This window comes from Nelumbo nucifera, chromosome 7, assembly GCF_055504915.1.
Source record: "Nelumbo nucifera cultivar China Antique chromosome 7, China Antique-T2T, whole genome shotgun sequence".
Taxonomy (NCBI): Eukaryota; Viridiplantae; Streptophyta; class Magnoliopsida; order Proteales; family Nelumbonaceae; genus Nelumbo; species Nelumbo nucifera.
The window spans coordinates 21,679,209-21,694,765 of NC_142655.1; the positions used below are offsets into that span (position 1 = coordinate 21,679,209).

Consider the following 15,557-nt stretch of genomic DNA (forward strand, 5'->3'; position numbering starts at 1 on the left):
TCACTCGAAACCCAGGCTGGCTTGATCGTTATTGAAGAGTGGCACATGTCCTGCAATGACCAGGAAATTTCAGTGGGAAGCTTCAATTCCAAGTTAGTTGGGTTGCCGTTTAAGTTTTAACTTCTGGAAGAAGGCGATGGTGGAAAGAATAATCTCTACAATGGGGGGGGGGGGGGGGGGGGAGGGGGTTTAATGGAGGACTGCAACTTCAACAACCTGAGAGCGACCGAAGTGAAGGTGCGTGCAATAAAGCCGGAAGATGTTCGCGTGGTGAACATTTTCTCTGATGCTATGTGGAGGAAGGTCTGGTTACTAACAGAAGTTGAAGCATCATTATGGAGGATTTGGTCGAAGGGGGAAGACGATGATGACATGGAGGGCAGGAGATTATGTGGCAAGAGGAGAGAGGTTGTAAGGAATAAGAAAGGAGATAATCCATTTTGGGAAGGGGAATAGTCGGGGTGCAATGTACTCATAAGCGTAGCCTAGAAAAAGAAAATAATTCAAAAAGTTTTAGGGAAAATTCCTGATAGGTACTCTGTATTTTAGGTGGAGCGTCAATTTAGTATCCGAACTTTAAAATGCGATAATCTAATACCCAAACTTTCATTTTAAGATAATATAGTACTTGACGTTAACTCACAGTTAAGTGTTATGGGAAAAGACACAAATGCTCCTTAAGTTTTATCTAATTTTTTTACTGTTCACCGCCAATGTTCATCATCTCTTGTGTTGAACACCAAAGAAAGAAAATCAGTGTTCATAGAGTCAAACTAAACAAAAGTTCACCACTGTTCCAGTCTATGAAGACTGCTCACCGCCACTGATCCAGTCCAAACCATGGTTTCCGCATCGTACTGTTCACCGCCACTGTTTCGACCTCCTATTTATGATTTGATATCTGTTCTGTGATTCTTCAGATGGAAACTTTTTTCTTTGAAAAACTATAAATAAATAAAAGTGAACATAATGCTCACCAATGAGAAATATAACCCTTTTATGTACGCTGTAAATAAGCACGTTATATATATCAAACTTAATTAAAGAAAAATCCTCACAATTCACCAACTAGTTGTCGAAAAACTGCAAACGGCCCCGTGGGTGGTATGATATCGGGAGGCATCGATGGTGGTGGGTCAATACTCGGAGGCCTAGGCGGTATTTGATCCGGCGGTTGAGGTGGCACTACATTCAGCGGCTTTGGTATCGGAATGTCAGGAATGCACGGAGACGGAATTGGGGGTCCTGGAAATTCCTGCCCAAGATTAGGCCTTGGCGGTATCTGAAATGGAGGAGGAGGATTGGGGATCCCTACTTCAGGCGGCGGCACGGCGGTGCGGTTTCGATATCTAGAGTTGTACGAGTTGCAGACACCTCCGGTGGAAAAGAGGATGGCTCCGGAGTTGGCCTCAACGGTAGCTCCGGAGGGCTTGTCACAGGTGGATCAGATGAACCGAGGGCAGCTAAAACATGACGAAGTGAAAGGCGGATATGGGTTGGGTTGGTCTGTAGCAGGTGGCCTACACCGTATCTCAAGGAAACCGCTTTGCAAGAATATGTGAGAGAGGGGATGGAGCGGTGGAGTTTCGTTGCAGCTGATGAATTCGACATGTAGAGAGAGAAAGAAGATGATGAACAGTGCATTTTTTAAGGGTATAATTTTGACAATTTAAAATTCTTAAATGGCACATGATATATATAACTGACGTCCATTAACGGTAGGTATTATATTTTCACAAAATAAAAGTTTGGATACTAAATTATCGAATTTTAAAATTCGAATACTAAATTGACACTCGACCTAAATACCTATCAAGAATTTTCCCAAATTTTTATTTCGAAGGGTCAGGGGGCAGGGCCCTCTTTTGCGATGTAGTGAAGGGGGAGTCAAAGCTAATGGGTCTGATAATAATATTGGAACTGGACCAAACCGGGTACAGGCTGGACAGTCCAGGAGGTTGAACCGGGACGAAGGCTCAACCGCTCAAGTGACACTCTTAATAGTCACGTGAGTTACACACTAAGGGGGAAGACAATAGACAAAAGATATGGTCTATTTTCTTCTCCAAACAAGGCTAAGTCGAGAAAGAACTTCAGGAGGTCAACTAAAGATAACCTACAGTGGTTTCCAAGGCCCCCTCTCAAAGAACAGGAGACAGAAAGGAAAAGTACAGATCGCCCAAACCCAATATATTCCAGGGAGCACAAGGAGGATGTGGATGTAAAAGATAGTGGGTGGATAGATTGCGAGACATCTGATGACAAGGAAGATCTCTCTTCAAATGCTTCGGTAGCAGACAGTTTGGAGTGTACGGAAGTGGTGGCCCTTGAGGACGAAGTGCTGGATACAAGCCTCCTATTCAGTGATGTTCAAAATACGGAAATTATTACCCCTGTTCAGGTTTGCCGAGTGAACTGAAAGGTTTAAACAATGCCGAGTGTGGCTTAGCTATGGGGGGAGCTGATCTGGAATCGAACAAGGGCCCAACCGACCAAGTAACAAGCAAAATGCAGGTTTTTGGTAAGCAGGTAGATGGTGGTTGCTGGCAGCCAAGTACGGATGACCAAACAGGGGACGAGCTACAGAGCCTTAGAAGTATGTCAATAGGAAAGCCTATGGCAGGAGGTCTTCCACAACGAGTTGTTCCACCTGAGGAGATCTGTAAATCTCAAAATATGAACTCCTTGGCAGGTGTTCCTTGTACTCCAGTTGAACCGCTCCTGGAAGGCTGGAACCCACCCAATGTATGGTTACGTTTTCCCATTGTGGTACTAACTGTTGTCCTCTGATTGATGCCTCTATTTCAGATCCCCAGTCAGCCATTCTGCCGCAAGCCCAGGGTGGTAGTTGGAAGGTTAGCAGGGAGGAGAGGAGTTGCAAGGAAGGCAAGGAGGAAGAAAGGTAAAGGATCTAGGGGTTAGGGAATAAGGAAAATGAGGCCAATAGAGAGAGAGGTGGTACCAAGGAAAACGAACAGGAAGACTTGGTTGCTGATTTTGTAGAACAATTAGGCTGTAAAATGAAGAATGCTAATGATTTGATGGTTTTCCTAAGAAAGGGAAAGGAAGGGGGGAAGGTTAGAAAGAGGAAGCTGAGTGAACCTGAAAGGCTAAGGCGAGATATTGAAGAGGATAAGGAGTTTAGTGAGAGAAAGGGGAGGAGGGGGAATAATTAGGGGGTAGGAAAAAGGGGGTGCATAAAAGTGGAAATGAAAATCCCAAGTTGAAATGTTAGGGGTTTGGGGGGTGTAAGGAAAAGAGCTATAATTAAGGAAGTGATAAAAAGAGCAGATCCGTGCATTGTGCTTATACAAGAATCAAAGTTGATGGAGTTTGATGGTGGATGGGCAAGAGCTGTTTGGAAGAGAAGGGGTATCAACTAGGCAATAAGCCCATCTTGGGGAAGCTCAGGAGGAATAATAACGACGTGGAAAGAAGAAGCCATGGAGGGAGTGGAAGAGCTGATTGGGAGGTTCACTGTTTCCATTAAGTTTAGACAAAAGGAAGATGGGCTTGAGTGGATATTGACAAACACATATGGATCAACTGGGTACAGGGAGGGAAGTGGTTTGTGGGAGGAATTGGGGGATACTAGAGGACTTTGGGAGGGCTCGTGGTGTTTAGGAGCTTTAATATTACTAGATTCACAGAGGAGTTCACCAGTGTGAGAAGAGGAAACAACACTAGTACGAGGAAATTCAACAATTTCATTAATATTTTTGAGTTGAAGGAGGTTCCTCTACTTAGTGGCAACTTCACCTGGTCTAATTTACAAGCAAATCCAATCTGCTCAAAGTTGGACAGATTTTTATTCACAACAGATTGGGAGGAACACTGGGGGTGATTACATCTAGGACATTGCCTAGGGTTACATTAGATCACTGGCCTATCATTTTAATAAAAGAGGAGAATCGGAGATTGGCTATAGAGGTTCCACACCATTCAGATTTGAGAATATGTGGCTGGCTCACACTGGCTTTATTGAGATGGTTAAGACTAGGTAGAATAGAAGTGATCCAAGGGCCAATTGGAGGGTATGCAATTCCATTGGAAGTTGAAGGAGTTAAAGACAAAGATTAAAGAGTGGAATACCCTTCAATTTGACAGAATTGAGGAAAGAAAGCAAGAAGTGATTGGTAAATTTGAGGAGTTGGATGCTAAGGAAAGGGCAGGGGGTTCCTTTGAAGAGAAGGATAAGCAAGTGAGATGGGAACTTAAGAAACAACTTGAGGACACTTTGTATAAAGAAGAAGTTAGTTAGAGGCAGAAGTCTAGGCACAAGTGGGTGAAAGAGGGAGATAGAAACACCAAATTCTTTCATGCAATGGCCAATGGCAGGAGAAGAAAGAATCATATTTCCAAACTGGAGGTGGATGGGGTGACACTTACAAGCTAGGCTAAGATTGCAAGGGCCTTTGTGGAGCGTTTTAAGTTAATCTATAGAAGACCATTAAGTCAAAAGGGTTTGGTTGGAAGGACTAGATTGGCTCAAACTCTTTGAAAATGCTAAGATGTGGCTTGGAAGAAGCTTTGAGGTGGAGGAAATTAGGGAAGCAATCTTTGCAATGGACAGAACCAAAGCTCCAGGGCCGGATCGCTTCACAATGGCCTTTTACCAAGATTGTTGGGAGATACTGAAATCGGATATCCAATATCCTAAAAGTTTTTCATGAATTTTTTGAAAGGGAGGTAATAAATCCAAGGTTAAACTCAATTTTTATTGCTTTAGTCCCAAAGAAAGTTGGAGCAAGTCATCCAAGAGATTTTAGACCTATCAATTTGGTGAATAGCTTGTATAAAATCATTGCTAAGGTCTTGTCTCGAAGAATTAAAAAAGTGCTTCCACACATAATTTCACAAAACCAAGGAGCTTTTGTGGGAAATAGGCAGATTGTGGATCAAATTTAAATTGCTAATGAATGTGTGGAAGATTTAAAGAGAAAAAAGAAGAAAAAAATTGTGTGCAAGCTGGACCTAGAAAAAGCTTATGATACGGTGAATTGGTCTTTTCTAATGCAAGTGATGGATTACTTTGGATTTGGGAAGAAATAGTGCAAATGGATCATGGGTTGTATGGAGACATGTCATTACTCAATTTTGGTAAATGGAGTTGTAGTAGATCACTTTCAGGTCATTAGAGGAATCAAACAAGGAGACCCCCTTTCTCCCTTCCTTTTTACCTTGATTGCAGATGTGTTGGGGAAGTTAATGGAGAGAGCAGATTCAAGGAACCTAGTGAAGGGGTGGAGGGTTGGGCAAGATAAAATACCTATCACTCACCTACAATTTGCTAATGACACAATTCTTTTCTATGAAGGGGGATATCAGATGGGTGAAGTTGGTAGTTCAAACCTTTGAGAAAATGTCAAACATGAAGGTGAATTTTGATAAGAGCTGTGTGGTGGGGATTAATATGGAGGAGAGCACAATGATGGAGAGGGCTGAATTATTGGGGTGTGTGGTATCACAATGGCCTTTGTAGTACTTGGGGATGCCCTTAGGGGATAATCCGAGGAAGAATAGCATTTGGAGCACAGTAATTGATAGATTAACAAAATGGTTGGCCTCTTGGAAGAAGAACTACCTATCTCTAGGTGGTAGAATCACTTTGATTAGAGCCACCTTGTCCAGCTTGCCAGTTTACTACCTTTCTGTTTTTAGGATTCCAAAGAATGTAAGCAAAGTATTGGAAAAATTGATGAGAGATTTCTTGTGGGAACTAGGGGAGGACAGGAAAGACCATAGGGTGAAGTGAGAAATAATGTCTAGGGGCTGATGGAGGCTTGAGATTAGGCAACATTCAGAAGAGAAATGAAGCTTTCTTGGGAAAGTGGTTGTGGAGGCTAGCAAGAAAAAGATACAAGTTGTGGGGTAAGGTAATACTAAGCATCCACGGACAGGCAGATGGTGGCTGGGACTTTGGGGTCTTGGCAAGAGCTACTAGTACCTCTCCTTGGCGATCCATACATGCCATTCTTCCCTCTTTTGTACAGCACATCAGGTATGATCTATGTTCTCGAAACCAGGTGAAATTCTGGGAGCATATTTGGGTGGGTGATATGCCTTTAAAAGACCAATTCCCTTCTGTTTTCTCTCTCTACCCCTATATAAAGGGAAAACTGTGTCTATCTTCTTGGCCCCTTCTGAGTCCAACTTTGGTTTTGATTGGGATTTGGGTCTTAGAAGAGGCATTAAGGTTTCAGAACTTGAAAATGTTTTGGGGTTAATTCAGGTTTTGAAGGGAATGGTTTTACATCTTTCAAAAAGGGACAGCAGAATTTGAACCTTATCTCCTTCCAGTGTCTTTTCTTGTGCATCTTTCTTTAAGTCTTTGGTGCAACCTACCAATTCCATTGCCCAAACTTTCCTAGTAAAAGAAGTATGGGGTAAACTGATCCCTCCAAAGGTTGGATTTTTTTGTTGGGAAGCCTTTTTGGAAAGATGTAATACCTGTGACTTACTCCAAAGGAAAAGGCCTAATTGGTGCTTGTCCCCAAATTGGTGCATACTGTGTAAGGCTAATGGTGAAAGTCCCTACCACTTATTAATCGCTTACCCGTTTGGTTCTGTATTTGGGAGTGGTTTATGGCTTTATTTGGTTATAGGTGGATCCCTCCTAAGTATACAAGGGTTGTTTGCTGCTTCATTCTTCAGGTGGCCAAAAAAGAAGGGGAAAATCTTGTGGAGATGCTTAAGAGCTGCCATATGTTGGACTCTATGGGAGGAAAGGAATTTAAGGATATTCTCTAATAAGGAAAGGAAGAAAGAAGGTATCATTGAAATTATAACAGTTAGGGTGGTACAATGGGTAAAATCATTGGAGTTGTTTGTTGATATCTCTATTGGGATGCTGCTTAATAGCTGGAAGGAGGTGGCAAATTCTGATCCAGCTCTTTCAGCTGTGAGCCCTCAGTGGTGACCACCAGTTCTAGATTTTATAAAATTAAACTTTGATGGTAGTAGTGAAGGGAATCCAGGACCATCAGGAGTTGGGGTGTATTCAGAGATGAAAATGGGAAGGTGGTTGCTATGTACTCAGGCCCCATTGGGGTTGGTGACTCCCTTAGAGCTGAGATGTTCACTGTTTTGGAAGGGCTAAGAAAGGCTAAGGAGCTGAACGTTCAACAGTTGGTGGTTGAAAGAGATTCAAAGTTGATTGTAAACTGATTAGGGAAGGATAGTGGTTTATGGAAATTTGCAAATGAAAGGAGGGAGGTTAAGTGGTTATCCAGTGGATTGGAAGTTCAGTATTATTGGGTGAAGAGAACTGCAAATGCATTTGCAGATACATTGGCAAAGCAAGGTGTTGGAAGGGAACAAATGTTTTGGGCTATTTTGTAATTTCTTTCTTGTTCTCTTGGGGAGAGATTAAGTCATTTTACCTCTTCCTGGAGTGCTGTATTTAATCCTTTCTTTTCTTAATAAATGAGTTTCTGTTATTGATAAAAAAAAAAAAGACAAAATCAATAAGTCATTAAGTTCAGCCACTTCAGCTGTTATTAAATGGATTCTTAGTCCAATATGTCATCATTGCAATCCATAGTTTTGGAGGAAAGAAGATATAAAATCATAGCATATACATTTGGTAAAATTGTGCATGTATCAAGTTCATACTGAGTTCTGGTGAAATATGTGTGCTATGTGTTGACTTTGAGAACATATCAAATTGAAAGAATCTTATATCATTGGATATGAGCTCTAGCCTTTAGAGCATATAAAGTTTCTTTGACGTTTTTAAGGCATAATGGGATAAGTTTGTGCTGCATTATCAGCATCTAAAGAATTGCTACTCCCTAACAATTTGGAACATCTATTTATTTCATTGAATTGCTTGAGCAATATAATGGATGGCTGACCAATATATATTGAAACCAAAATAAAGATGGATATTTACCTGTACAAAAGGAAAAACAGTTGAAGTATCAACTTGGTCATTATGGCTAATTCCTATAAAATGAAAAAAAAAAAAGAGGAAAAAGAACAAATTGGAAAAATATTAGTCATGTCTTGTTTGTATTTATTCACATTTCGGGACCATGTTGGTTGACTGAGCAGATGGAAAATACCATTATTGAAAACCCATATTGGCAATGCCCCAAGATCCTCTGCTAGCTGCAGCAATGAAATAGTGATAATCCATTAAACATCATCGTCTCCAAAAGCTATAGATTAAAACTTCTCACAATAAGATACACCCAAACAATGCAAAAAATAAAATTAAAAAAAAAAACCTACTTGTAGAAATTCCAAGTATCCAAGCCCATCATCAGTCCAGTACATCCAAACATCACCAAAGTGTCCAGGTCTCTCCTCCCAGGGACCAATGGTTTCTTTCCATCTAAATGCATTTCTCAGCCACTCTCCTTCAACGAAACAACCACCTAATACAATATAGAGGAAGAAGTTTTCTGCATCAATCATTTGAAATCTAACTTCCATATTGACACAAGATATTGAATAAATAAATGGTGCAGCAGGCTTTAGAAACTTCTCCTTATCAAAAGAAAATGTCTTGGAAATTTCTGCTTGGATGTCCATCTTCACTGACCCTAACCTTTTCCACAACAGTTTTTCTCTTAATTCTAAGGACTACTGTGTAAATAATGTCATGCTTCTATTTGCAAGCTAATAGAGTGAATTGGTTATCCTAGATTCAAGCTAAAGTAATTTTTTTTGTAATTAAGGTTTATGCTAGAATAGGTTCCAATTCCATATTCCACGGAGTTTATATTCAACTCCAGACAAGGTTAGCTATAACTTATTAAGACTTATATAGATGTATTTGCTCTAGACCATAATACCATATATGCATATATGTAGGGAGAGGAATATGCATAAGAGTTTGACTAATGAATTTGATTGAGTTATATTCACATGTCCAGATACCATGAACAATTCCTGCACTTCAGAGATTTTCACATGCATAAATAAATAAATATGGCTAATTGCAGTTCTTTTAATTTCAGAGACTGATAATCTATAATAGGATTACCATGAAGAAGCCAAGTATGGTATGGCCTATCACCAATTACATAAACACAAGTATGGTATTGACCCTATTGTGTTTGAATGGATAGTAAAAAGGATAACAATTGTAATATCAGAACACCATGTAAACTTGTTCTTTTTGCTTGAAGCTTCCAGGATCTGTAGATATGATGGGTGCAACATCTATAACTATATAATCTGAAACAGGTAATTTATTAGTCCAATACTGTTCCAGCTAAATGCTATTGATTGTCCTAACAAACTTGATTCCAAAGGAAACAAGGTTAGTGACCTTTAGTCAGCAGCCACAGAAAATGGAAGTATTTCCTTAGAGAGAGATAATGCCTTTGGGTTGGAAGACTCTGAAAAAATTATAGATATTATTGAGGGTGGGGATTCTTGTGATGTTACTCAACAGACTCTCAAAATGGAAGTGTTTTCTTATAGATGTTACTCTACAAGAGGAAAAGAGTAAAAGCTAAAGCAGGGCATGTTAAGGGGATGGTGGATAAGGTTTAAGATTTTTTTTTTTTTATCAGTAACAGCAGGATTTATAAGAATAAAGAACTTTAATTACAAGAGAAGGGGGAGGTAAACTTTCTTAACTCAACCATTAGAGCAAAACAAAGGATACAAAATTAGAAATGAGCCCAAACGAAATACCCCCTATTCACCCCTTTCTTGGCTAACCCAAGCTTTAAGATGTTTTGGGGACAAGGAAGGTTGATTCTTGTGATGTTCAACCAGTGGATACTGCAGTTGATCTTAAAAAGGAAGATTCAGATAAGGAGGAAGAAGATTCAAAGATTCAAGAGATTGATGGGGATGAGATCCTCGATCAAATAAGACCGGTTGAGAAGAAGGCTGAGCTAGAAGTAGTGGTTGAGAAAGAGGTTCAAGTGAGTAAAATTTTGGGACTTTTCTTTTTGGGTGGAGAAGAATTCGCTAGGAATACTTTTTGGGAGTTGGAAAGAGCAAAGAAGATCAGATCTGTTAAGATCGGTGCGGTGTCAGAGCTTTTTAGAGGAGGTTTTGTTGATTAGGGAAGAAAAAGGGTTACTTTGGGAAACTTGTAATGTTTTGAGTGGCTGTAAAGATGGGAGTGGCTTCATCTTTTTGGGATGAGGATGTTCTTTCAGGAGATTGTTTGAGTTTTGATTACTTCTATTTTTTGCAGTGAATTGTTGGGGAGGTTGTGGTTTTTTTTTTCAGATTTGTTTAGGGGTGGTGCAGGGCATTTTGTTTTAGTTGTGGTCTCCTTTTCTTTTTTTGGGGTGATTTCTCATCACCTTCTTTGTATTGTAATATGTTATTGTGTTTCAATAAAGTTTCTTTTCTATTCAAAAAGAAAAAAGTTAGTGACCTTTAGTTGGTGACGTTCAAAGGTTTTCATGGAAGGGCACATGCATATTGTCTACCTAGGTCTTTGTAAAACATGAAAGAAACCAACTGCATTATATACCAGGAAATCTAATAAATTGGGGTTTTAGGCGTGCAAGCATATCCACAAGCTCTTTCCGGAAACCATGTCCCTGTGAAAAAAAAAAGGATAAAGATAGAACAATAAGTCAAAATAATACAAATATGCTTGAAGGAGAAACACACAAGTCTTCCTATAAAAATGAATCAAAGTGTAGAAAACAATTTTCAGAAATTATAAAAGAAATCAACATAAAAGATCCATACAAAGATGATGAAAGTTAGAGAAATAAAGCAAGACAAAAAGATATATAAACTAAACTGGAATTTCCAGAGAAATAAGGGGGAATTACCCAATGTTGGTCCCAACTATCTTGGGAGGGGTGGACTTGATATGGATCTAAACCTTGGAATTTTTTGCACAAAGTGACTGCTACTTGAACCCGTATTCTAACACTTATCAGTCTGATATTTTACCATTGCCCCAAGCAATGGCCCCTAATTTCCAAAGAAATAATAATAAAGATTGATGATGATGATAGTAACAGTAATGGTAATAGTAGTAGTAGGATATAGTCATCATTATGAAAAAAGGAAATTTTATTCTCTCCTTGAGGTCTGATGATGTAGAACAACCTAATTAAAGATTGCTTATTTGTTCAACTTGAGAGTTTAGCAACCAGAGTAATAATAAGAAATCTAAGAGATTGGTATGGCTAAAATGACAGTAGGGTAAGCCATTTTCATTTAAATGGATTCAAGAAGGGGATGTTAGCTAGAAGCTGGTATTGAGTAAATCAATAAGGAAAAAATAGGTAGAATATGGACAACATGAACAGTATTCTAAAAGCACGAGGTGCAAGAAAAGTGCAAGGACCTTCTTGTGCCTGAGGTGCAAGGAGCAAAGCAAGGCCCACACCTTTTTCAGGTATACAAAATTAAATAATAATAATAATAATAATAATTGTGTTAGTGTCAAATATGTAGGGGTATTTCTATCTTTATACTTATGTCTATGTGCTGATGTGTAAGATTATGTTAGATTTAGTGTCCCTTACTTAAGTAGGGGCACATGTCTTTTCCACAATATAAGTAATATAAATCAATTCTGGCCGAATGGGAGAGTGATCTTTTTCTCTCATTCGAACTAGTTCTTTCTCTCCCTTTCTTCTCTTCTCTTCTTCTCATTTCTCTCCCTTTCTTTCTCTTCCTTCTTCTTGACTGTTATCAGCTTAATAGGATTCAAGGGCAGGCCAAATCCTAATATGGTATCAGAGCCAAACTGAGCAAATCAGACCTGCCCAGAATTCTGTTTTCTGCGCACCCAGTCTAGGGTTTTCTCTTGGTTTCTTCGCCATCTATTGGAGATAAGGGAAAGGGCTGAAAAAGAGTGGTCACCCTCTTCCCTTGGAGGTTTCTATGCCTCCAGTTATGCTGTTTGTGGTTAGTTGTTGTGGTTTCTAAGAAGTCCTCCCCCTATGGTATTGACTACACAGAGACCTCCCCAATTGCTAAGATTGATTTAGTTCGTGTTGTGATCTCTCTTGCTGCTATGTATGATTGGCCCCTCTATCAACTTGATATCAAGAATGCTTCCTTGCATGGTGATCTGCTCGAGGAGGTCTGTATGGAGCAACCACCAGGGTTTGTTGCTCAGGGGGAGGACAGTAAGGTGTGCAGACTAAAGAAAGCCATTTATGGGCTTAAACAGTCTCCTCGAGCATGGTTTGATAGGTTCAATGAGGTGGTAAAGAACTTTGGTATGAAACAGTGCCAAGTTGACCATTCAGTCTTCAGTCATGACTCTCAGGCAAGAAAGATCCTATTGGTGGTGTATGTAGATGATATTGTTATTACCGGAAATGGTAAAATGGGCATTGATAGGTTGAAGGCTTTTCTTCAAGAACATTTTCAGACAAAGGACCTTGGTAAATTGAAATATTTTTTGGGGATAGAAGTAGCAAGGTCTAAGCATGGTATTAACTTGTGTCAGAGGAAATATGCCCTTGATTTGCTGGAAGAAACAAGTTTGTTAGGTGCTAAACCAGCTGAAACACCTATAGAAACAAACACTAAGCTGAGCAGCGATATGGGTGAAGTGTTTGAAGACCCTGGAAGATACCGGCGGCTTGTAGGTAAACTGAACTACCTAACCATTACTCGGCCAGGTATTTCATTTGCGGTTAGTGTGGTAAGTCAGTTCATGCAGAATCCTCTGGTTCCACATTGGGATGCAATTCTAAGAATTGTGAGGTATTTAAAGGGGGCTCCTGGTCATGGTTTGATATACAAGAGTGGTGGAAAACTTGAAATAGAAGGATGTATTGATGTTGACTGGGCCGGTTCTATGTTTGATAGGAGATCTACCACAGGCTATTGCACTTTTCTTGGGGATAATCTGGTGACATGGAAAAGTAAGAAGTAGACAGTTGTGGCAAGAAGCAGTCAGAGGCAGAATATAGAGCTATGGCGCATACTACTTGTGAAATAGTGTGGCTGAAGAACCTTCTACAGGATATGGGATACACTGTTGACACTCCAATGAAGCTCTACTGTGACAATCAGGCTGCAATTCATATTTCTTCTAATCCGGTGTTTCATGAGAGAACCAAGCACATAGAGGTTGATTGTCACTTTGTGAGAGAGAAGGTGCTAAGTGGAGTGATAGATACTGCATATGTTAACACAGGGAACCAGTGGGCAGACTTGTTTACTAAAGGGGTGAGTCGGGGAAGAGTGGACTACATATGTAACAAGCTGGGATTATATGATATATATTCTCTAGCTTGAGGGGGAGTGTTATTGTCGAATATGTAGGGGTATTTCTGTCTTTATACTTATGTTTATGTGCTGATGTGTAAGATTATGTTAGATTTAGTATCCCTTACTTAAGTAGGGGCACATGTGTCTTTTCCACAATATAAGTAATATAAATCAATTTTGGCTGAATGGGAGAGTGATCTTTTTCTCTCATTCGAACCAGTTCTTTCTCTCCCTTTCTTCTCTTCTCTTCTTCTCCTTTCTCTCTCTTTCTTTCTCTTCCTTCTTCTTGACTGTTATCAGCTTAATAGGATTCAAGGGCAGGCCGAATCCTAATAAATTGTTTAGAAAACTGAACTGGCTGACCTAACTAGTTACACTGTGACCCAGCCCTTTGGCTGGTTCAGTCATACACTAAAAACGGTAATTCATGAAAAACCACCCAAAACCAGCTGACCGGCCGGTTTAACCAGAAAATTGGTGAACTGGTCCCAGTTTTATGAAACCACCCAATTCATAGCGTGAATAGAAAAACTTCAAAATGTTCATAACAAGACTTGAACCCAAGGCGTCCTATTTGTTACCATTAATCCATCTCTTTGTTTTCATTTATTTGTGCCCCTTTAATGTATTTATTGCTTTAATACACACATATTTTGAAGAAAATGTGAGTTAAGAGACTTGAACCCTAGCCATTTATTTAAACTTAAAAATAGGTCATCTATCCACCATATGCAACTGTAATAATACCCTCCCAAATCATCATATCTAAAAGACAATAGTATTTTAAATATATTAATTTTAATATTTCAAAGATAATACTAATATGTAAGCATTTATAGAGCAAATTCATATCAAATAAGAAACTAAAGAAGGCTATAATTTTATTTGAGAAACAATTTAAAAAGCAGAGTAAATAAAAGAGAAAAGAAACAAATGTGGAGCTGCTATTTTATTTAACGGAAGAGAAAGAAAGAGAACAGAAAAAAAAAACAAAACAAAACAAAAAAATTTCTTTATCCTTCTCTTATTTTCGACTTTCTCTCTACTGGAAACTCTTGGATCTTTTAAATCTTATTAGTAAAACTTTAAAACAAAATATATGGAATATAATAGAATATATTAACACATATATTAACAAGATGTAACCATAGTAATGATATTATAATAAGGTGCCTACTTTGTTATTGTTGTCACCGAGGCAGGTACATAGTCATCTAGAAAAGTTTCTTTTTGCTATAAGTCAAGGCTTTCAGGTGAAACAAAGGGAGCTTAGTTCCTAGGGAATGCCCTAGTAAATATTATAATAAGATCCAACAAAATGTATCTTATCTTTTCTTGAAAAAAAAAAAAAGAGTAGGCAGTTGGGCTCATTTAAAACTCAACTAAGTGGATAGGGACCACATTTATGAAAGAAGGCTAAAGGGCAAACTAAAAAGTCCATTTAGGTCATTAAAGGAGTATCTTATGCTTGTCTCTCCCTCTCTTTAAGTGGCAGGCTAGGTATCATTTATTTATAGAGAGAAGTGGTTACATAACCACAAATCCCTATTTAATCTCCTTTGAGGGAGGCTACAGCTCCCCTTCCGGAGAAAGGTTACTAAGTAACCCCAACACTTTCGAGAGTCTTACGGAATTCAATCTCTAAAGAGTGAAGAGAGAAAGAAAAAGGAAAAGTTCATATAGAAGAAGATAAGAAAAGAGAAAGAAAGGAGGAAGAAAGAGAAAACACCCAGAATATCTATTTTAGGGATTCTCTAACAAGAGAAAACATTGGATGAGATTCCTCTCAATATTTACAGAAATCCAACCTTAGGTCATAAAATCTTGTCCTAAAATTTTTTATTGGATTAAAATTGAATGGATGAAGTTAGATATGCTTCTCAATAGTTAAGGGACCAAACCCTTGGTAATCAAACCGAATGCGAAATTTTATACTACTAAAGACTGGTATGCTTTGTGGAGCAGAACATTTAAAATCAAGAAACACCACATCCATAAAATAAACATGGAAGAAATAAAGATGCAGAGATGAATATGTATCATGAGTAGGAGGTATGAAATGGCTGCAGTTTAGTGACTTTAAATTCAGCCCCACTTGGTGACAATATAAATAAAGTCAAGTGGTCAACTGAGATTGTTTGATCATGTAAAATGAAGGCCAGTGGCTACACAAATGAGAAATAGTAATTTCGTACAAAGATCTCAAGGCTGCATTTGGTAAGAGTGAAAACGCTGAACTGACGCAAATTTGTACTCCAGTTCAGTTTTGCAGGCATTTGGCAAGAATACATTTTAATATTCAACTGAACTCAACACTCTTACTAAATACAGCCAAAAGAACAAACAACGAAGTAAAAAAAAAAAAAAAGAAGAAGATTGAGTTAATG

General features: G+C 38.8%; 1 protein-coding gene across 3 annotated transcripts in view; it reads right to left on the reverse strand.

Annotated features, from left to right (window-relative positions):
• ASD1 (alpha-L-arabinofuranosidase 1) overlaps positions 1-15,557 on the reverse strand; it is a 38,024-nt gene that overhangs the window by 16,377 nt on the left and 6,090 nt on the right. For all 3 annotated transcript variants that reach the window (XM_010253495.3, XM_088891647.1, XM_088891648.1), the window contains exons 7-10: positions 10,451-10,520; positions 8,236-8,381; positions 8,067-8,112; positions 7,895-7,947 (exon numbers count right to left, since the gene is read on the reverse strand). In XM_010253495.3, the coding sequence (XP_010251797.1) occupies positions 7,895-7,947; positions 8,067-8,112; positions 8,236-8,381; positions 10,451-10,520 (315 nt within the window). The remainder of the gene's footprint in view (positions 1-7,894; positions 7,948-8,066; positions 8,113-8,235; positions 8,382-10,450; positions 10,521-15,557) is intronic.